The 21847-nt window shown below is 42.5% G+C and overlaps 2 protein-coding genes across 5 annotated transcripts in view; both read left to right on the top strand.

Annotated features, from left to right (window-relative positions):
- Positions 1-3727, top strand: part of NME9 (NME/NM23 family member 9) — a 44658-nt gene extending 40931 nt beyond the window's left edge. Inside the window, exons 7-8 of the mRNA XM_067538631.1 lie at positions 1175-1247; positions 3549-3727. Of these exons, the coding sequence (XP_067394732.1) occupies positions 1175-1234 (60 nt within the window). The 3' untranslated portion in view covers positions 1235-1247; positions 3549-3727. The remainder of the gene's footprint in view (positions 1-1174; positions 1248-3548) is intronic.
- Positions 3728-8626: 4899 nt separating this feature from the next.
- The window catches only part of VPS8 (VPS8 subunit of CORVET complex), a 223567-nt gene continuing 210346 nt past the window's right edge, over positions 8627-21847 (top strand). For 3 of the 4 annotated variants that reach the window (XM_067538775.1, XM_067538776.1, XM_067538774.1), the window contains exons 1-4: positions 8627-9345; positions 17104-17172; positions 18684-18814; positions 20917-21010. In XM_067538775.1, the coding sequence (XP_067394876.1) occupies positions 9199-9345; positions 17104-17172; positions 18684-18814; positions 20917-21010 (441 nt within the window). In that variant the 5' untranslated portion in view covers positions 8627-9198. Of the gene's footprint in view, positions 9346-10052; positions 10099-17103; positions 17173-18683; positions 18815-20916; positions 21011-21847 lie in introns of all 4 variants that reach the window. The other variant, XM_067538777.1, reaches the window with a different exon arrangement.

Genomic DNA, 21847 nt, shown 5'->3' with positions numbered 1-21847 from the left:
AAGATACCTGTTTCACACCACAGTCTGAAAGGCACAGGAAGGTACTGAGGAATGTTACACACTGGAAACTCCAGAGCCAGTCGTGCAACTTCGGCCCCCTGCAAGATTCCCTGATTAGAGACAAGTTGGTGGTGGCTGCAGAGATGTGAAGAGGGTTTGCTAAGCGACTGTGAGCTTTAGAAAAAGTTGTACAAAGCTGCAAAATGGTGGAATCAGCAAAATTGCAGGAAGAGAGCCAAGAAACCATATATGCAGGTGTTACACAATGGAGGATTAAGGATGGACAGGAGAGGTAAAAAAGAGAAAATCAGTCAGTGTAGGAAAGGGCACCAAAACCTGGCCTCAAAGAGACTGCCCAGTCAACTGTGTGGGAGATGTGGGCATAACCATAAAAATAGAGAATAGCCAGCATGTAGGCAAAAGTGCAGAGTCTGCCAGAAGTACAAACAATGCATGCAGAAGAACATGGTAAATACAGTGAAGGAATCTAGTACTGGTACATTGATTCCATACAGCAGTTGTCATAGGAGATCCTCAAAGTAAAGGTCTGAGCCAATCCCATTTGAGGGATTGTGCTAGTGTCACTGTAGACCTAGCTAGCCCCAGCACTAGCTCAGCTGCTCCACCACTTGCTTATTAGTACTCCTTTTATTTTGGCACATTCCCTAAGCTGTTTATTTCCAAAGAGTGAGACTCTTGAACTGATGGTATCTTTAGTGAATGAGAAATAACTCTGCCACTAACTCTGCTACTCAGAAGATGGCCTCACATGAGACATGCAGAGCAGGAGGCGTTTCCTGGGTTTACTGTACCCCTCGCCTGGGAAGTTGGCCTTGTGTGCTTGTCTTATCCAGATTTTGCTTCGTCTCTTACTGGCTTTTGTTGGCAGCACTTGCTTCTTTCACAGTTCAGGAGCAAACGGAGGTTTGAGCAGCTAGTTCCTTAATTGTGCCTTTTGCATCTGTGGTGAGCCCTGCTGGGCAGCCCAATGACTAAGGCTGGTCATTGCTGAACAGTCTTACCTTGAAAACAACAAGAAGCAAATGGATCCAGCCCAGCTTCTGCTTTGGCACACTGGGGCCTGTCTGACTGGCACATGCATGGGGTGTGATAGGCCTCTAAGACGTGGGTTGAATCCTGCAGTCACTGCTCAGTCATGTGTTCTCGCTGTCAGATTAAGGATGAAGCCCTCTCCAAGGAAGGAGAAGATGCCATCATCATTCAGGAAGAATAAGAAGATGAGCTGGGTAAGCAATCATGCCACAATGGGGCAGCCACACACAGAGCACAGGAATCCTCTATGTAGAGGGGGGAGCCCCAGAGATTTGAGATGCTGCTGCTCCTAAGGCTTCCTTGGACACCAGAGCATAACCCACCCTCCCAGATGGGTCAGAGCATGGGCTTTCCTTATCCCTCCCCTCTCTCCACTCCCACGGGTCAGAGCATGGGCTAGCATCAACCCCCAACCCCAACTCTTTGTAGCGGGCACCGTTCAAGCAAAGCATGTCACAAAGGCTGTATTTGTCTTTTCCAAATAAAGTCCCAAGGTGGGGAGAAACCCCAGCATTTCTGCTCTCTGAGCCTTTACCGCAAAGCATCTACCCATATTCCCTACAGAAGTTACAGTCCTGCCCATGAATTTCTGAACTCAGAAAAATGAGACCATTTCCTGTTCTTAAATCTTCTCAATTGATTTTATTTTCATCATATACTACTTCATACAAGCTGGTGTGTGGGCAAAGCCCAGGCAGGATCCAGTGTCTAGGTCAGTCTCCTGTCTGGGACAGTGACCAGAACGAGCTGCCTCAGAGGACAGTGCAAGAAATCCCCAAGAACCCACTTGTGCAGTGGTCCCCAAATTGTGGGGCATGGAAGAACGTTCAGATGGCACGCAGCAGGGCCCAGGCAGCCCCCATGGGAGGTGGGAAGGGAATGCCATGCTTCCAGCCCCGCTCCACCCCATCTCTGTTCAGCCCCCAGTCCTGCTCTGCCTCCAGGCCCAGCTCTGCCTTCAGACCAGATCCGCTCCTAGCTCCACCCCACCCCCTGCTCTCTCCCCAACCCAGCTCCACCTCTAGCCCCAGCGACTCCCCCATCGCCAACTCCATCTTCAGTCCACGCTCTGCTGCTGAGGAAGTCTTGGCTGTCCAATAATGGTGCAGGGGCACGGACAGATTCCGTTAGTGGTATGGGGGGGACGTGACTAGAAATGTTTGCGCACCACTGCACAAGTGAGCAATTCTGGACTAGCCTCCTAGGGGAAGTGTCTTCCTAACACTCGGGCTGTAGCGGTGCCCAGTTGCATGGCTGTTTAAGATCCCACTTTACATTTTAATAAATCATATCAAATGTAACCGTAGGTGTTCCAATTAGCCCTATAAATCCTCTTTTGAATCCTACCCTATTCCATACCACAAGAACATGCAGTGTCAATGGGCTCCACATGCTAACTATGCACCGTGCAAAGCCATATTTCCTTTTATCGGTATTCAAATTTGCTGTCTCAGTTTCATTGAGTATCCTCGTGTTATTCTCTAACAAGAACTGCTTTCTTCATCCTACTCATTACTCTATAAACCTCTATTCTAGCCCCTCCTATTTGTCTTCTTTCTTAACCAAATAGTCTTTCCATTTTGCCTCCTATTCCTGCTACATCCTTGTGCGGATGCGTGACCATAATGGCACGTCTCCAGGTGAGGGTGTACCAGTGAGTTATATCATGGCACTAAAAGATTTTCTCTCTTATTTTCCTTTCCTTATGCGTTTTAACGTATTTTGACTGAGGTCTTCATCAAACTGTTCAGAGTGAGGCCCACGTCTTTTCCCTAAGTGGGAATAGGCCATTTACTCCCCAGTGTGCATTACTTTGCATCTGTCAACATTGAATTTCATCTGCCATGGTGATGCACATTCCCTTCCCTGGGTGGAGTCCCTCTGAAGTTCTTTACAGTGAAGACTAGAAAACCCTAATTTAACAATATTGAATCATTTGCAAATTTTGCTACATTATCTATATTAATAAAGATATATTAATCTAGACTGGTGCTATTACAAAACCTTGTGCCTCCCCTTAACCTTTTGCCATGTTTAATATTAGCCATTTATCCCGACTTTCTGTCTCTTAGCCAGTTTCTGACCCATATCAGCATTTTGCCTCTCGCTCCTTGACTCCTTAGTTTTCTTAATAATGTCTTATAGGGGACTTTGTCAAAGGCATTTGGAAAGTATAAGTAGCTTAAACTGAGTATCACAAAAGCAAAGAATGTGAGAAGTGTATACAAATCTTTGGGTTTTTTGGGGTTTTTTTTTTTAAACTTTTTACCAGGGCAATCGGATTTCTGACTGTCTAACACTGTATACATTTTAAGTAAATCAATAAGCACAGAGCAATGAAAGCATAAGACACTTTCATTCTACTGCACCTTGTTCATTGATGCAAAGACTGAAATTAATCTTACACTATTTGGTTGTACAGGTCTGTTTGAAGTTGTTATAAGTTGTTTAAATGTTTTCTTTTGCACATTATTAATTCTTTTTCCCGTCGGTAGATTGATGTGCCCCTAATCTTCTGGGATTGCTTTTTCAATTGTCCTTTTGAAGTGGAGAAGAAATTTTAGAGATGCCTTTTTTCCTTGTAAACACACTGATTCCACATGCTGTTCTGGTTTTGCTCCTCCCTCTGAAGATGCACACAATAACATATTTCTGAATTGACATTAATGAAGAAATTCAGTGTCTGATATTTCTGTCTCTGTTTTTTCTTTGGCACACTACACTTTGGATCAGATCCTATAGCCTGTGCAAGAGCTCTGGAAGGTCTCCGAGGCAGTGAAGCCAGAATGATTCCTCCTTACCAGGGGAGCCCAGTGCAGAGAGACCATGAAGGTTTCTGTAAAGTTCCTCAGAGACTTTTCTAGTCTTGACTACCTCTAAGCAGCATAGTGCTGCCCACCACAGCTCTCTCCACACAACTGCACTGTGTGGTTGGGCCGAGCCTACAGTTCTGTGACAAAGTGCACTCCTTGTTCAAAGCACCAGTAGAGGTCCACAAGATGTCACTTCCCTCACCGCCAACAGAAACACTATGCAAAGGATTGTTACGCAGCTCTGGATCTGGCCCTTTGTCTTACTAACTGTGACAAGGCAAACCAAAGGGCCTCACCTGGAGAATTCTTTAAAAAAGAAAACCAAATTTTCACTTTTAGCGGCTTCCCTGCTTTGCCCTAGGCTGAGCCCAAGCATAAACCACACAGGTTGATGATGATACTGTCTGTACCGCAGTAGCACCTGGGTGCCCCAGTCATGGACCAGAACCCCACTATGCAAACATACGTTTGTAAAGTGTCTATACTAGCATTTACAATCCAGTTAACACAGGTTAATTAGCAATCCAACTCCAGTCTAGACAAGCCCTAAGGGCTCCCTATGCATATTTGCATCAGAATAACTTAATGGGTTTTAATTCACACCTTTAGTTATTTCAGTGCAAGTCTGTGTGTGGATGCTTTTATTATGGCACAAAAGCATTGGGAACAAAAATCAACATCAGGGCACCCTACATATTGCTATTCATGTCCTGTCAAATGCAGCTCTGTGCTGTCTCATGGACTTTACTTCAGTTCTTGGTTTCCCTTCATCTAACAAGTCTCTGGTTGTTCTTTGTGAATGGAAACACCTAGCACGCACCATCAGCTGCGCAGTGCTCCCTGATCTCCCCCTGCTGGGTGCTGCATAGTGTCCTCCCCACCCCCACCATTTCATTGGGAGACTGGGCCATATACAGCTTGGCGTAGTGGTCAGAGCAGGAATTAGGCTTAGTAGTCGGAGCAGGAGTCAGGCCTAATGGGTGAAGCGGGGGTCAGAACCAAAGTCAGAGTCTGGATGCCAGAGCCATAAGTTGAGGAATTGGAGCTGAAGGTCAGAACCAGGTTACTAAGAGCCAGAGAAGGCAGGAACAAGGCTGGGAGCAGGGCAGAGCCTAGGCCGGGGGCAGGACAGGATTTAGGCTGCAGCAGGGAGATAGAGAATCTACGCATGTATATATGTTGAGCAACCAGCAAGCTACGACTGCTGCTGGGTTTAAGAACAGGCCTGCTAGCTTCCTCAGCCAATCAGGTGTGGCAGTCCGTCAGGTGGCCTAGCTGATGTGGTCCAGCTGTGCTCATTAGGCTGCCAGGAGACTGAGCAAGCATGGCTGCAGGGCCTGATTCCAGACAGTACCATTCCCTGTTGATGGTGCCCTCTAAGTGCTCCTGGGCCCAGTTTCTTGGGGTGGTCTCTCTGAAAAGCCTGCAACAGATTGGGGTATGGATGCAATTCACTGATTCCTTGGACTGTGCATCCAGTCCATAAACCTCCCAGTCCACCAAGTACTGGAGTTGTCCTCCAACATTTTGGGAATCAAGGATTTGCCAGACAATGTACTCATCGTGCCCTTGGACTATTACAGGCAGAGGTGGAGAGCTGGAATGGTGCAGGAAAGGGTTCTCAATGTATGACTTCAGAAGAGAGACATGAAATTACGGGGTGGATTTTCAGGGATTCAGGTAATTTCAATCTGAATGTTACCCAGTTGATTCATACTTCAATCTTGAAAGGGACCAGATACTGATGGTTGACTTTGGCCAGGAAGCAAATTAATTTAAGGTTACGAATGGACAGCTAGACCTTGTCTCCTATGGCAAGATCATGGGCTGCTTGGTGGTCCTGATCAGTGTGATGTTTATATGCTTCCTTAGCTGCTTGTAATTGCTCCTTGAGTTCCTGATGTACTTGGCAAAGATGGGTAGCTAGATGTGTGACAGTGTGCATCAGGTAGTTCATGGGCACATCTGGATGAAAGTGAGGATGAAAACCATAGTTTGCAAAGAAAGAGCTTTGCTGGGTAGAGGCATGAGTGGCATTATCATAAACTCAGCTATGGAAGCAGAGACAGCCAGCTGTCCTTATCAAGAAGCAGCACAGATATTGCTTGATTACCTGGTTGACCAACTCCATCTGTCTATGGGTGTGTGGATGGTTGGCAGATGAGGGGTGGGGCTTGATCTCTAGAACCTGTAGAAAGGCCAAACTGGAGGATCTCTTGGTGTCCCTGGAGAATTATGATCTCCAAGGCTGTGTTCTGGTGTGTGACCAGATGCGAGCCGTCAATAGACAACACTAAGCCCAGAAAGTTGTTGCATTGGGTGGAGATCATATACACTAGCACAAAGTACAGGTCCATGAAGTTGCCCAAGGCACATGAGACCACCAGCAACTCCAGATGGAGCTCAGACATTGTGTGGTGTCAGATCTGCAGGAGTTGCAGATGCATCGGGAGCTGTTTGGTCATCACCAAAGTGCCGGAACACAAGTACTGATGATGAGTGCCAATGCAAGGAGAGTGCTCTATTGGGGTTGGAGTTTGGCGTTTCCTGAAGAGGTGCAGATTGGACATTGGCAGGGCAGCTCAACAGGAAGTATCCCGGTTCTCCGCAGTTAGGGTTACCAGATATCCCAATTTTATATGGACAGCGCCAATATTCAGGGCTTTGTCTTATATAGGCTCCTATTACCCCGCACCCCATCCTGATTTTTTTACACTTGCTATCTAGTCACCCTATCCGCAGCACAGGCATAGACCCAATACCCAGTGCCATTTTTTCAGTGAGGTGGGGCCAGACTTGGTCAAGCTGCATGGGTTCAGGCAATGGGCAAGGTGCTGAAGGTTGATGGGCTGGTGATAGCACGACTATCAGGAGTCAGGAATCTGATCTTTCTTGATGGCATTCCATCAGGAGGTTGTCAATCTAGGTGTCTAGGAGGGGCAAAGAATCCACTCATGCCAGCTCATCTTTGAAGTAATCATTTAGACCATGGCAGAAATGATAGCGTTGCACAGCGTCATTCCACTTGGTATCTGTAGTAAGAAGTGAGAGCTTAAGGCCTGTAAAACAGGCTAAGGCCTAAATGGAAAACCGAGTAAACAGAAGTATAAGGGGTCACTCAAGTTAACTGAAACTGATACAGGAAAGTGCTGATACTGCAAGATTGTAAAATTGCCAAAATATGACAAAAATATGTAGTAGGTATAAGAGGTACCAAGATACTAACTCTCTGAAATGACACTTTTATGGATAGAAATGATACATGGAGTGGCGGTGCCCAAATTAGCCAATCAACGGCAAAAGGTGGTATTAGACTACATCAAGAGGGTGGCAACTACCTACGTCAAAGGGGGTGGAACGAAAGTGTATGTAACAGTGTATAAAAGAGGGTGTCAGAGGGAATATCGGCGTCCGGTCTAGGGGATAACGGAAAGTCCCGCCATTGGGCTGAGACCATTGTAACGCCGCCTATGTAAAACGGACCCAGAGATACTCTGTAAGTCATTTCTCATTGTGCCGCACGCAATAAACCTGGCCTGGGTACCTTCGTTGCTCAGCTAATCTGTGGTCGTGTCGACTCATTCGATTGTGAGAGCCGTCTCAGTTTCCTGATCAGAGCTGGGACATCATCTACACAGGGACACATGCACACAGCCTACACTGATAAACATCAGTGACCAACGCACCGATTACCACAGTATCCTTTACCAAATGGCAGAATTCCGTGGCATACTTAGCAACAGGCCAGCATCCCTGATGTAACACCTGAAGGACAGCCTGTTATCCATTCACAACTTGGATCATTGAGGATCACCCAATGTGGCTCAAATAAAGTTCTTAAGCTAGCTCAGAAGTGGGCTTGCTTTCTCTAGGAGTGGGGATTCCCAGGCCAGAGCCTCCTTAATCAGCAGGTTGATAATCAATGCCACTCTGGTTTGGTCAATGGGGAATAGGAGCCTGCAATGATTGAGAAACCCTGGAAATTTGTCCTGGTCACATTACACTTGTCAGGCAGGGCACTTTTTAGCTAGTGGAGAGAAAGCCAGGGACAGCAGAGCCCGTATTGCAGCACCACATTTTTTGCCTTCAGGGTAGGCAGCTGTATCTACAGAGTCTATAATGTGCCCACTCTCTCCAGCAGGGAAACATTGGCCCAGGAGAAATCTATACCAGCTGGTAGGCTAGACTTCTTGTCAGATTTTGTTTTCCTGTGTATTAGTTTGGTTGGCTCAAACTGCCAGGAGAGTGGGCCATGGGTGATCTGACTTAGTGGGCAGAGCAGCAACCAGGCTAGTGGGTGTAGCGAGGGTCAGAACTGGCCAAGAGTCAAGGCAAATTCAGAAATTGGAGCCAAGAGTCAGAACCAGAGAAGGGGTCCAAACACCAGACCAAGCTATAGAGAGAGAGAGAGAGTCACAGCTGTGACTTAGGGTTCAGACCTGCGTTATGTGGTTCCATGTCAGGAGTGAGACTGGGCCAGGACTGGAACAAGGCCAGTGGCACGGCACGGCACGGCCAGGCCAGGCCAGGCTAGGCCAGGGATGCTTAGAATTCAGGGGGTATGGATGGGGCAGATAGCAAGCTACAGCTGCTGCTGGGTTTAAGAACAGGCTTCCTGGCTTCCTCAGCCAATCAGCAGGTTCAATCTGTCAAGTGTCCTCGCCTTGATGCAGCCCAGCTGTGCTCATTAGGGGAGCTGCCCGCAAGGCCTTAACACTTAGTCCTGAGCGCGCGCCATGCTGCTGTGCCGTGTGATGCCCTGTCCACACACCAGGCGCGTCACAACACAACCTTAACCTTACCCTTTCCCCAATCCCCCGATGCTGCGCGGTCTGCCCCCACGCTGCTTTCTGCGCACAGGGCTCGCCCCGTGCTGCCCCTACCGCCACGCCCCGACCCCTTCCGGATTCAAGCCACACACACCCCCGCCGACGCGCGCGACTCCTGCCTGGCGTCAGCGGTAGGCGTGGCTCGAAGACGGAAGGGGTCGAGGCGCGGGGCGTGGCCCGTGGACGCTGCAGCTGCGCAACTCTAGTCTTTTCCTGAGAGGATTCGGGACTGGAGGCACGCCCCGGGCGCGCATGCGCGGTGAGCGTCCACTACGTTCCTGCTGGTGCCGGCGCCGCTGTCACTTCTCTCGCTGCGCGTCTCCGCTCTAGTGCTGCTGACTGGGCCACAGGTGCCGCCTTCCTGCGGTGGGCGCGAGCGACGAGAGTTCGCCAACGGTCCTGCGCGCGCCCTTCTCGGGAGCTGGCTCCTGCGGCCGGCCGGGGCGAACCTGAGGGGAAGAGCCCGGGCGCGGCGGTCGGTCCCTAGGCTGGGCGAGCTGGAGATGGAACCCGGGAGCTTGGGTGCGGAGCAGGGCGCCTCTCTGACCGGGCCGGCGGAGGAGCCGGGGACGCCGCTGGGTCTGGACGCCCCGCTGCCGAAGCTGAGCGGCCTGGAACTGGACAGGGAGCTGGACTCCAGCAGTGACTTGGTGAGGCGGGCTGGGGGCTGAGCCCCTATGGGTTGGCGCTCCGCGGGAGCTGAGGAGAAAGCCTGGCTCGCTGTGGTGGGGAAGGAAAAGGCAGGAGTGTCAGGTCAAGCTCGGGGTTTGCTTCTGTTTACACCTGCGGGTTCTCGTTTGTCAGGTTGCTAGATTCATGTCACAGTCACCTGTGTCAGAGGCGGGGGTCTCTTGTAAGCCACACGAGGCTCTTCACAGCTGCCTCATTGAATTGGCTGCGCTTCCCTTCCAGGGGCACTGCGCTGGGCTTCGGTGTGGGTGATGCCAGTGGGGCGTTAGCTGTACTGGCCCCAGAGTATTAGAGAGACAAGGTGGGTGAGGTCGTATCTTTTATTCTGTTGGTGAGCGACACATTCTTTCAAATCACACAGAGCTTTTCATCAGGTCTGCGAAAGGAACTTTGTCATAGCTAACCGGGAAGTGGAACAGATTCTGTAGCATAAGTGGGTAACGCATACTTCAAGAGACCACTGAAGATGAAGTAGTGATTTTACTGCTGAGCACTACTGTTCTGTGCACACTCACCACTTTACACTATTGTTTCTTTACATGTCTTCTGTTACTGAAATGCAGATACACTGATCTGGTAGATTAATGGATGGGGAACTGAATAGGTGGTCTGGGATTCAAGTGGTGTTCCCAGCTGTGCTAATAACTAGTTTTGTGAACATTTGAAGGTTGCTGCATTTCTTGCTGCCTCAATTTTCTCATCTGAAAATGAAGGTAATTAATACTTAGTAATGCGCCTGTTTAGTGTGATGAAGTTTAATAATTTGTTTTCCTTTTATCTTTTAAAATATATTTTTGTGTGTTCATCTGTAGGTAGTAGTAGGGAATGCCCAAGCAGTCCCTTGCACTGGATTGACAAACTTTAAAAAATAAATTTAAGAACTGTTACAAATTATTCCATTTCAGGGTACAAACCAAGGGTCTACAGATCATAAGTTCAGTTTACTTTTTTAAAATTGAGTTACAAGGTATTAACATTGTATGCTCAATGGGACAGTGTCAGCTTGGAAATAACATTTGACTTAAAACACAATAATTACAAGGAATACTTAGAGTAATAACTAAAATGTTTAGAGAAATCTCTCTTCAGTGTATTATGTTTTGTGCACTTGATAAAGTATGTATATTCATGTTCACTGTTTTGTTGGGGGGCAAGGGGAAAAATTTAAATCAAGAGAAAATAATTGATTTAAATCAAGTTTCCCACTGATACTTCTTCACATATTTCTTAAACAATGGTGCAGATCTGATCACTAAAACATCATTTTACAACATCTAGAAGGGTATACTTTGTGTAATTTTTTAGATAACTTGATTTTTATTAATTTAGGAAATAGTACATAATACTCACACAAACACAATAGCACTTATATTTTATTAAATTAAATCTTAAATGTTACATAAATGTTTCACATTTGCAATTGCAAGTCTCCTGAGTTGCTGGCTGACAGCTCTGCTAAAACTTTTTTTTTTTAAATTTTCAAATGTTGTTAACTTTAACAAACAAGTCATCACAACACTAAACGTACGCTATCCTTAAAACTTCTACAACTAGCTCTCATCTTCCGCACTCCCACTGTCCTTTTTATTCATAGACTGAAACAGAAATACGAGTTTTCCTGCTTTTTGAACTCCCATTCGATTTCTTAACTTTGAGTGAATAATACCAAATGATGAAAATATTCTCTCTGCCTGCAGAGGAAGCTACTGCTATGAAAAGTTGGCTTAGCAACTGAAGGAACTGTTTCAAGGTGCCTGGCTAATGATTTCCACCAATTCAGGGGAGTGACTTTGTTTAAAACATCATCAGTAAACATGTACTGTTTAAATGGTTCTGTTCCAGCCCTGAAATTTATTATGACTGGCATAACTGAGTGATTTTGAGATGCCCATGCCATGGCAGCAGCATCTTCTTCAGAAGTTAGACATCTACCTTTATATCTGGGGTCGAGCATGTTCACAAGAAAATGAGGTGGAGTTAGTGCTTGATCCATTCACTTCTTTATTGCCTGCAGTTTAACTTTCTGGTGAGGTATTTCTTTCTTCAGTGTCTCTTGAATTGCCTTCAAATTTTGACAGCATCAGCAATGCAGCAACAATTTCTCTGAAGTTTGTTTAAGGCTCTGGATATAGGCTTCAGTATAATGAGCATAACCTCTACATTCCTCTTTAATCCAATGTTGGATACTTTGGATGAGATATTTCCATTTATTTTATCACGCTTTTCTTCACAATGTTTTATGAGAGTAGGCCAGTTCTTAATAAATTGTTCAAAACAATCCTGCTCTCTTCAGTGAAGCTGAAGCAAAATGGTTGTTTCAGAAGTATTTTGCAACTTTAACAACATTTTCTTTTATTCCTGAAGAAGACGTACAAAGTCTTTGGCTAAAAGAGGCATTAAATGGGCACTGCAGCCATATGTTGTTAAGGAGCATCCTGCCATTTCTTCTTCTAAGTATCTTCTCATCTTTACCATGTTTGTGGCATTGTCTGTGACAAAACTGTGCATGTGACAGTTGAATTTTTGTTCAGTTTGTTACAGCTTTCACTCCCACTTCTTTTAAATATTTTGTTGTGTGGGCATTTTCCGATATATCTATTGTTTTTGAAAGATATGCAACCCCATCTTCTGTTGTCACACAGGCACATATTACTGGATCATTGTGTACATTGCTCCACCCATCAAGGCTTAAACTGGCAAATTTCCCCTCAGTATTTCTTGCACACTGTTCAAGTTCCTTCTCATACACTGTATCTAGCAACCTTCCACCAATGTATCTGGTGGAGTGTAGCCTGGTCATAAGGACTCAACCATGTCAATGAAGTGTTCATTGTTAACAATGCGAAAAGGAGAATTTGTGGCATAAATGAACCGAGCAACCTTTTCATCTATGGTGTCTTGTTGGTATTTGCTGGTCCTTACTACAAACCCATCCATGGTGGTGGTTTTACTGGATGATTGAAATCTTTTGCTTGCTACTGATACTTTGTTGGCTGACATAGGTTTAGTTGCAGTACTGTTGATAAAAGTACCAACGGATGACTCTGAAGTTGTTGCAGATAGACAGACAGACAGTCACAGTCAAAGTCTTTATGCTTAAATGGAATCCTGAAACAAAATTAAAAAATGATTTTGAATAGTTGTTCTTCTCACTCTATTATTCAGTTAATCATTTACATTTTTTTCAGCAAGATTGCAGATCCGATTCTAAATTACCAAAAAAAGCTAAGAAAGACTGACTGTACTTAGAGTGCACTTAATTTTGGAGTAAGCTCCATAGAACTCACTGGCACTTCTGTTTTTTGAGAAAACAAGTATAGGATGGGGTTCCCTTGGGAAAGCTGAGTTAGGCTGAAGTAAAATAGGGAATAGACTTATGGCATCACCATTATGGTCTGTGGCCATGATGTTCCAAAATAAGGGGCATGTATTATGTAATATAAAATAAGAAAATGACACCCAGCGGCAACTGGCAACTCTAGATTTCTCTTCCTGCAGATTTCTGTACTGTATATTTGGGTGATAGATTCTAAACCTAGTTAACTAATTAAACAAGCTGTAAGGATTAGCTAAGCTAAAATTTTTTTTCTAGCAACATCCAACATAGCAAACAGCTTGGGAATTTACTTGTTAAATCATACTTATACTAAAAAACAGAGAGTCTTGAAGAATGATGCATTGCAAAGTGAATTATTTAAATTACTAACCAGTTGATCCACATTATTCTTCAGATATATCCACATCTTCATCCACATCATTTTCTCTCAATAAGCAGTTTTCATTATGATGTTTCATTCTTGCAACTAGGCCCTGCATGTCCTCCTTGTACTGCTTACACTTGACACGTTTTCCTTTTTTACCCAGGGAAGGAATTTCTCCAAAATATTCCCAGATATGGTCTCTCTTATGCCCAAAAGCCATGACAGTTTTTCTGTGATAAAAGTGTGGGGGAATATAGGAAGCTGTGTGTGTACTGAATGTCTTCCCTTTTTCTTTCCAGTTCACTCCACTGTTCCTTTCTACTCTGCCTCCATCCTTTTGTCTCTGTCTTTACGACAGTGTCTTAACTAACTCCTCTGCCTTGCTTGGCCCAGCTCCACCACCACATAAGTATAGAACAACAACAATACTATCCAGCCTGTTTCTTTCTTTGCACATGTAACTTCAGTTTGCTGAGAGAAAGAAATGGAAACAGAAACTGAAAGCCCAGAACTTTCAAGAAGCAAGAACTGGTAGTTAGACTGGACAGACTAGAGCCATTAATTCATTTTTGTGAGACTGTAAGTGTAGGTTTAGCACGTTTGTGATGAGATTTAATTGTAACTGTTTTTTTAAAATGAGAGAGAAATGTAGTGTATTATTGATGATTTTAAAAAAAATTTAAACTGTTTTTTGATTAAAAAAAAAAAATCATTGATTTTTATCCACCCTGGCTCCTCCTAAATATCACCAAGGAAGCAGGAAAAAAGTTAAGGATTTAAAATAAATATTAGGCCATACTACTCAGTTACTGTCAGACTAAAATTTCTTGATGAAACTTTGCAGAGCGTAAAAGTTGATTCAAGAATGTCTGCCATTTTCCCAATCTAGGATGTGCTCCAGACACTGCTGCACTTCAGATCCCTTCTAGAATAGCTGTGCCTAATGTGTAAAATCAGGATAAATATTTCAGGCTTCCACCTTGTCTGTCTGTTTAGATTGTAAGCTCCTTGGAATAGGAACTGTCTCTTAGGGCTGGTCTACATGGTGAAATTTACTGGCATAACTATACCATTATAATTCTGTTGGTGTAACGATACCAATATAACTCCCTGTGTGGACTCTAATTCTGGCATGAGCATTCACATGGAGAGTTGTCAGTGTAACTAGCAATAGAAATATTTTGGGAATTATTATAGGGCAAAGGTTCCTGAACTTCTTATTGTGTACTGCCTTCCAGATCTACCAGCTGCCTGCATATCCTTTTCCAGATCTACCAGCTGCCCATGTACCCTTAGCTTTCTCATCATTGATACTTTGTGTGGTGTTCTTAACAATACCTGTCTTTAGCCATCTGTCTATATTTCACTGTTACGCAGGGCCCCCACATGGTGGCCAGGGGGGAGAAGGGTACACTTGACTGGGGCCTGGAGGCCTTGGGTGGCCTGGCCCAGGCTGCAACCCCCATTACCATGAGGAAAAAAATTTTCATGGCTTATGAGATTGTATGTATGCAATGAGGGAGTGTGGTATGTGTGTGGTACGCTGTATGGTATGAGGGCTCTGTACCTCAGCGTCTCTGTGTTCTCATTGATACATCTTGAAATAAATTAACTACCATATTTAATATAACAAATTCTCACAGAGTTTTAAAGCTTTATCTGAGTAGCTTATTATGAAAATGCAAGAAATAAAATCCATCATTTGTACAATTTCTTCTGTATACCTCCCCTCCCCCCCAGAGATGTCTTGCCTATCCCTAGGGGTATGTGTACCGCAGTTTGGGAACCCCTGCTATAGGGAGGTAAATTTCCTTACTATGTGTATGAGCAATATCTAGCACAATGAGGTCCTGATCTCATTTGGAGACTCTAGGTTCAGTAGAACTCATAGTTTACAAAATGATTAGGGTCTGAGGAGTTCATGAAATCCAAAAGCTAATAATTGAACATCTTAAAATTACAGTAGGTATGGTCCACTGGATTGCTTTCTTATCCTTCAAATCACTGCAAAACAATTTCCAATGCACTGAAGGCATCTGAACATGAAGATATGTCAACTTGTTCTTTGACATCACTTTTGTTGTAGGGTTTTTTTTTTCTGTTGGGAAAAATGGATTGCATTACTGACTTTATAAGATTAGTGTTAGTAAAACTAGGTTTCTACTGTACTATAGTAATATAAACAAAATTAAGTGCTTTTTGGTAATGTAGGACCTCTGTTTCACAGCACTTTGAATGCTTGGAGCTGAGTTTACAAGGGGTATATGATCCCCAGCATGCAGAGTTGTCTGTACAAGAACAGGGGATACTGAGGAAAATTAATCTGAATTAATTTTTAAAGTAGATTAGTTAAACTGCATTAATTTCTGTTGTTCAGTATTAAAGTAGTCTTAATTTGTTTGTTTGGTTCATTTGGAAGTAAAGTAAGCTAAACCAATCTAAGACTGCTTTAATTCTGAATGAGTGTGTTCACTCAGGGGTCTAATGTGATTTAATCCAATTTAAATTTGCACTTTTACTTCATTTCGATTAATTTGACAGTGTGTCCCATATAAACAAACCCTCAGTTCCTTTTCTACACCCAAATGTGGGTATGGGAAACTTTGCTTCATGTCCAGTTTTTTAAAATGAAATGGAGTTCAAGAGTTTTAGTTAGAGAAACTACCTAAAAGTTATCCATCTAACATTTTGCAATTTAAATTCTTAGGCTGTCTCTAGCTTGGTTCTGGGGCATCATGTCCAATCCAATGCTAAAGACCCAGAAGAAAAGATCTGATTGAAATGATACCTCTTGTATATGTCAATCTTTCCATAGTTGGATGTGTGGATTTGCTATCTAACTTTCCTTGGAGGGTCATTCATTGCATCATTGTTCAGCATGTTGGGTCTTTATGCTTTGGGTCCCCACTCAACTCTAGGCCTTCCTAATGATAGAGACCTGCTGAGCCAGACCCTCAGATCCATCCTCAGGTCAGGGTTCCGTCAAATGAGTCTTTCAGTGCTAGGGTATCCTTTGTGCCAAAGATTCTGGTATCTGCCCTCTCCCCTGCTACCCAAATGTTTTCCTACCTGCCAGCTCCACAGACCCTTTTGGAGTCTGCAAGTCAGGCTGATTATTTCTGAATCATACAACTTCAATAAAAAATAGATTCTGCAGTTCAGTTTATGCATGAGCCAAAATAGAAGCCAGCTCTCTTTCTGACTTTTATTGGCTGTGCAGTCCTAACACAAATGAAAAATAGAAAAAATGTGTTTTTAGTGATCAGTCAGCAGATTTGACTCTGAATAGATCTCTCATTTCAGTGTAGCAGTACAGTCAATATTTGACTCTGGATAGGGTCTCTGACTCTGCTACACTGACATGGGGCGGGTCTGTTAAGTGACTAGATACCTATTTTATATAATCATTTTTCAGGGTAGAACAGCACTCTAACGATAGCTGCTGTTAACACTGCAGCTATAATTAAACCTTATTTTTGGATAGTGCAGGTCTGAAATAGTATTTGAAATTTTTCCTCCTACCCTCCCAAAACTCTTTAAAAAACAGTCCAGTCTGTTGAAATATTTTTAACATCTCAAGGAGATAAACAATGCATCACGTTGTTTGTTTCAGATTGAGTCAATGTGACAGTGACCTATAAAGGCTGTTTTAAATCATGATAAAAGCATTATAGTGATTATAATAGTAGCCAGAGACTGACCTTTGACTGTACAGTGGTTCTGGCTGTGGATAGAAGATACTATATGAATTTCTGCATCTGGTGGGAACTCAGAGTCCTGCTGCCATCATATTTCTGATGTTAGAATCACTTGCCCTTTGCTGTTTATCTCATAGCCCTAACTTTAGGGAGCAAAGTTAACAGAAAGGAACAGCTTCAGAGAAATCTCTAGTATATTATACTCCAGTCTGTCTTCAGAAAGTTGCTAAGTGAAGTACATTCTGAGTCTGTATAAAAATGTGTTTGGAAGGTGGAATAAAGTACCTAAAGTCAATTTGTTTTGTGTTTTTGCTTTTAGATAGATGACAAAGAGTTTGATATTCCTCAGGTTGATACTCCTCCAACACTGGAAAGCATATTAAATGAGGTGAGTACATTTTTAAGATTAAAGAAATCCAGACATCATGTTCCAAAATATGGAAAAACAGGCAGAATTATGCATTCTAATAAATTTTCTCTAAATGATGATGATGAAATGGAATATGTTGTCATTTTGTAATTCTATCGTTGGCAAAATACACTCTGAATAGTGTGATATGCTTAGATTGTGATTTTTTTCTACTCAGATGATGCCATCTCTTCTTTCTAAGATCTATTTTTTTAAAGATACTTGTATTTTTAGAAGATATTTACAAGTAGGTAGATACACAATTGGGTATACTGGTGAATAAATACATAGCCACAGAACACTAGATATGCAGGTAAGTGTTATAAATGGATAATACAGTTTGATATGATATTGTGTTATCATTTGATACACCTCAGAGACTACTCTTGTAGTATTGTTATATCTGGGCACCAAAATATTGTTTTGGTGCACTGTGTGTGTGTGTGTGTATCTATATATATCTATATCTATATATATCTATAGATATGCATAGTGTGTGTTCATGGTGGCATGTATTATACATCAGTACATGTTGTAGCGGTTATGTGGGTGAGTAGGGCAGTTTCATTTGTATCAGTGACATTTTTGTACGTTTTTCAGTCTATAGATTCCCAAACAAACAATTTCGGGGATGGTAAGGTTTGTTGCCACAACCTTTCTGTCTCTCCCTTACAAGAACAAGGGTCTATATATATATATATATATATATATATATATATATATATATATATAAAAACAATAACCCTTCCCAACTTTCAAATATTAAAAAATGGAGCAGCATATTGTTTTCCAAAGGTCTAGAGCGTTCTCTGACTTAGTTTTAGGTAACTTTTTTTTAACACTGGATATCTGTAGTGCCTCTGGCCTTATTTTGACACACCCTAGATTTATCCCCAAGAGCTGTTGCTCAGTTTGGTTTAGTGTTTAGTTTTTATGTATTTACCTTAGTGTACATTAAGGCCACAGGGGACCACTAGGATGATCTAGTCTGTCCTGCTACATGACACAAGCCAGAGTATTTCACCCAGAGATCCATGCATGCATCCCCATAGCGTTTGGTTGAACTAGTGCATATCTTTTAGAAAGAAGTGCCCAATCTTGATATTCAAGATTACAAGTGGTAGAGAATTTACCACACGCCCTAATAATCTGTTCCAGTCTTTAATTATTTACCTTTTAGAATTGTTTTCTTCTTTCCACTTTGAACTTTAACCGCACATTCTGGACTTTGGACCCAACACCTTCTTAAGGGTCAGTCCTTGTTAGACTCCAGCAGTGGGGATCTATTCTGATACTCCAAGAAAAACTGGTTACCCCTTGTAACCAGCATCCTTCTGGATGGTTGTTTATGAAGTACTGTGGCTTCCTAAGGTCTGACTGTTCAGTGCAAGGAAGCATGACATTGGCACCAACAGCTTGAGAACTCCATTAGAAGTGAGTCATTTCAAGTCTGTTTTGTCTCATGTTTACCAAACTTGCTTTTCTTTCAGACTGATGATGAAGAAGAGTCTTTCATTCTTGAGGATCCCTCTCTTTTAAACATTGATAACATCGACACTCACTCCTATGACACATCATCCTTGGCAAGCTCAGACAGTGGGGACAGGACACACTTGAAAAGGTAGCTGATGAGTTGGGCAGTTCTCTCCTACACCCACTTTGAGATTTAGATGTGTGTCATGAGTGTTGGAACATTTTTTATCATTTTTTACTGAGAACCAAACAGCTGCATTTTCTGACTGATACTCAAGCCTATGCATTCCATGGTATTAGTGTGAGATCCAATGAGACAAGCTAGCAAGTATTGAATCACAAACTAGAAATTTTCTAAATGTCTTTTGAACAGTAGATCACAATCCCAAGCAAAAAACCACACAAACTTCTGCAAAGAAATATATTTAATAGAAAAGAGCCAGTTTTCCCAATAAAAACCTAATCACTCTGTTACCTTATTGGAATAGATTCCACCATTGAGAGGAAAATCCCTCAATATAAACTTCTGTGCAAACTCTGATAGGCCCAAACCCTACTGCAGGTGTTAAAGATGGATGATGTGGATGAAGAAAATCATTCTGTCAAAGGCTGCCTGTTCCTGAAGGATCCGCTAGACAAAGATAGAGGCCTCATTTTGCACCCAGGCTCTGTATATGCTGCCATGGGCTGTGAAAACTGTTGCTGAATTGTGTACCAGAATCTAGATTGTCATGGCTTATTTTAAGTTTAAAAAACAGTTGTAAAGAAAACCTTCCAAATGTGAACAATGTAATTGATGCATTTATGTGCATGATTGTTGATTATTTTACCAACTTAACTGCTGATTATTTTATACCAGATGTTCTAGTCCCACACCACTTCTGGTTCCTTCTCTGGGGCCAAAATTTCCAGCTGCCCCCTGACAATTTACACAGTGCAGTTGTGTTATCAATAGAAAATTCGACAAACAATAACTTGGGGCAACATAAAATGATTTGAATGTACAGTCAAATAAGACATGGTGGCATACTGAAGAGGTAAAAACAGACTTTTGTCAAATTCAGTTTACTTGAAGCTGCTACAGTATTATTTCCATATTGTTGTACTGGAGAAACCAGAAGGCCTTGCTGCAGGTTTTAGGCCAAGCTAACTGCAGGGTACTTTTACTTTGACAATACTATAGGCTAATACTAAAAAAAAAACCCTCTAATTTTTTTTTTAAATCAGAGCCTAACAAAGTCCACATGTAGGCACCTGAAAGTGTGGCCTCACTCTTAGAAGTGCTGAGCACCCAGCAGCTGTTTCAGAGGCCATTTTTGAAAATGTATGTATGTAGGAATTTACAATTAATTTAATAGCATCACAATGAAGCCCTGTGTCAATGAGGCTTTATTAGTATATTATACTGTAAATACAGTAACACTGTTTAATAAAATACAATATTTAACATCTGGAAGCATGCTTGAATTTCTGTTTATGGGGAAAAATAAGATTCCAGTTTTACTTTTCTTGTCTGGTTAAAAATATATTGTTACCTTTCAAATCAAATGATACTGTATAACCTTGAAGATCAATTAAGTTTTAAAATGTGTTTTAATGCATAACGCCTATAGTTAAGATTGCCTTGCTGTCCCTATTCTAATAGGCCATGTTCAGTTCCTTGTAATTTCTCAAACTTTCACTTTTCAGGCTGAAATGTTTCACAACTAATTTCTGCCTGTGAGTGATTCATTTTTTAAAAAATGAGTAGCAGAATTAGTTCAGCCACTTTCAGATATGAAATGTGAAAATAGTAATTTGTAACCTTTTATTAATATTCCGATGCCTCAGTGTTTTGGGGGAAAACATTTGAAATGGAGAGCGTTACTAAATTGATCTTTTTGGAGGGCTGTTAATATTTGGTGAAATTAAAGGGCTTTAAAAAAAGACTTAATGCAGACACACACATTTTTAACAAAGCAGGATTTGTATCAATGATCTATGTCTCTTTGGTTTTGTGTATGTGTGTATCAGAAAGTTGAATCGATTTCTCACTTGATGCAAGTGCTTGTGGAATCTGACTGATAGAGTAGGTATAATTTAAGGCAGGGCTCCAAACCTCACTCCATATCCTCTGTGAAAATATGTTCCTGCCTCTCTCTCATTGCATGGTTTGGATAGTGTGTGGTGAATGAGGTGATTGCAATTTTTAGTAACTTTTTCCTATAAATTTAGATGCTGGAATTTATTCAACATTTTTACTCTTCTTAGAAAGAAAAAACTCCCTGATTCTTTCTCTCTTCATGGATCGGTTATCCGACTTTCACTTCTGAAAGGAATTTCTGCCCAAATAGTATCTGCTGCGGTAAGTGTCTTTATTCCTTCTGCAGAATCATTGATCCAGTTACAGTGAACAGGAATGGAAATACAAATTGATAAATAGAGTACCTACTCTGGTGAGAACTTCATGTGTGGAGTTCTACTTCCATCAGTTTCACACAGTATGCTCTTAGCTCCAAGTAATATTCTGTGCCTGGGAGCTGTACCTCAGAGTTTAATGAAGAGGCAAAAGAGTGGTGCATTGAGTCAGGATAGCTGGCTTCTCACAGTACTCATCCACAGCCCCTGGAAGGGAAGTGAGTCACAAAGGAAATGTCTATTAAAGAATGCATCTCAAAAACTTCAATGAAATCTTAAATCTATGTGCTCTAGTTACTAAATCTAGCATGGACCAGTTTATCACTGTCCCTGCAGAAGTCCCATCTTCTTTACTGGTATACAGATCTGTTCCAAGTGTACAATGGACTTTGTCTCCTTATCCCTTCTCATAGAGACAGTTATTAATAACAGATGCTTCCATTTTGTAGTTGAGAGTTTACCTCGACCATTTAAAAGCCCAAGGAAAAGCATCATTGTAGGAGAGCCTGCTGCATATGAACATACTGGAACTCAGGGCAATATGATACACCTGCAAGGGTTTCTTTTCTTTGGGGTCTCCCTGTCCAAATAGTCACCCACACCACCACCACGAATTACTACAGCAACAGGTAGGGAAGGGCAAAGTCATCTCCACTCTGCCAGGAAGCGCTGTATCTGTGGAAATGGTGCCTAATCCACCAAGTCATGCCAGAGGCCATCCACTTTTGGCAGATTGCCTCAACAGAACCTTCTGAAAGAGTTATGAACAGATCCTTAGTAATTG

Source organism: Emydura macquarii, unplaced genomic scaffold (genome assembly GCF_026122565.2).
Source record: "Emydura macquarii macquarii isolate MOO-44397 ecotype Brisbane River unplaced genomic scaffold, CSIRO-AGI_Emac_v2 contig_499, whole genome shotgun sequence".
Classification (NCBI taxonomy): Eukaryota; Metazoa; Chordata; order Testudines; family Chelidae; genus Emydura; species Emydura macquarii.
The sequence above is the reverse complement of the archived record's forward strand: the minus strand, read 5'-3'. Positions and strand labels throughout refer to the sequence as shown.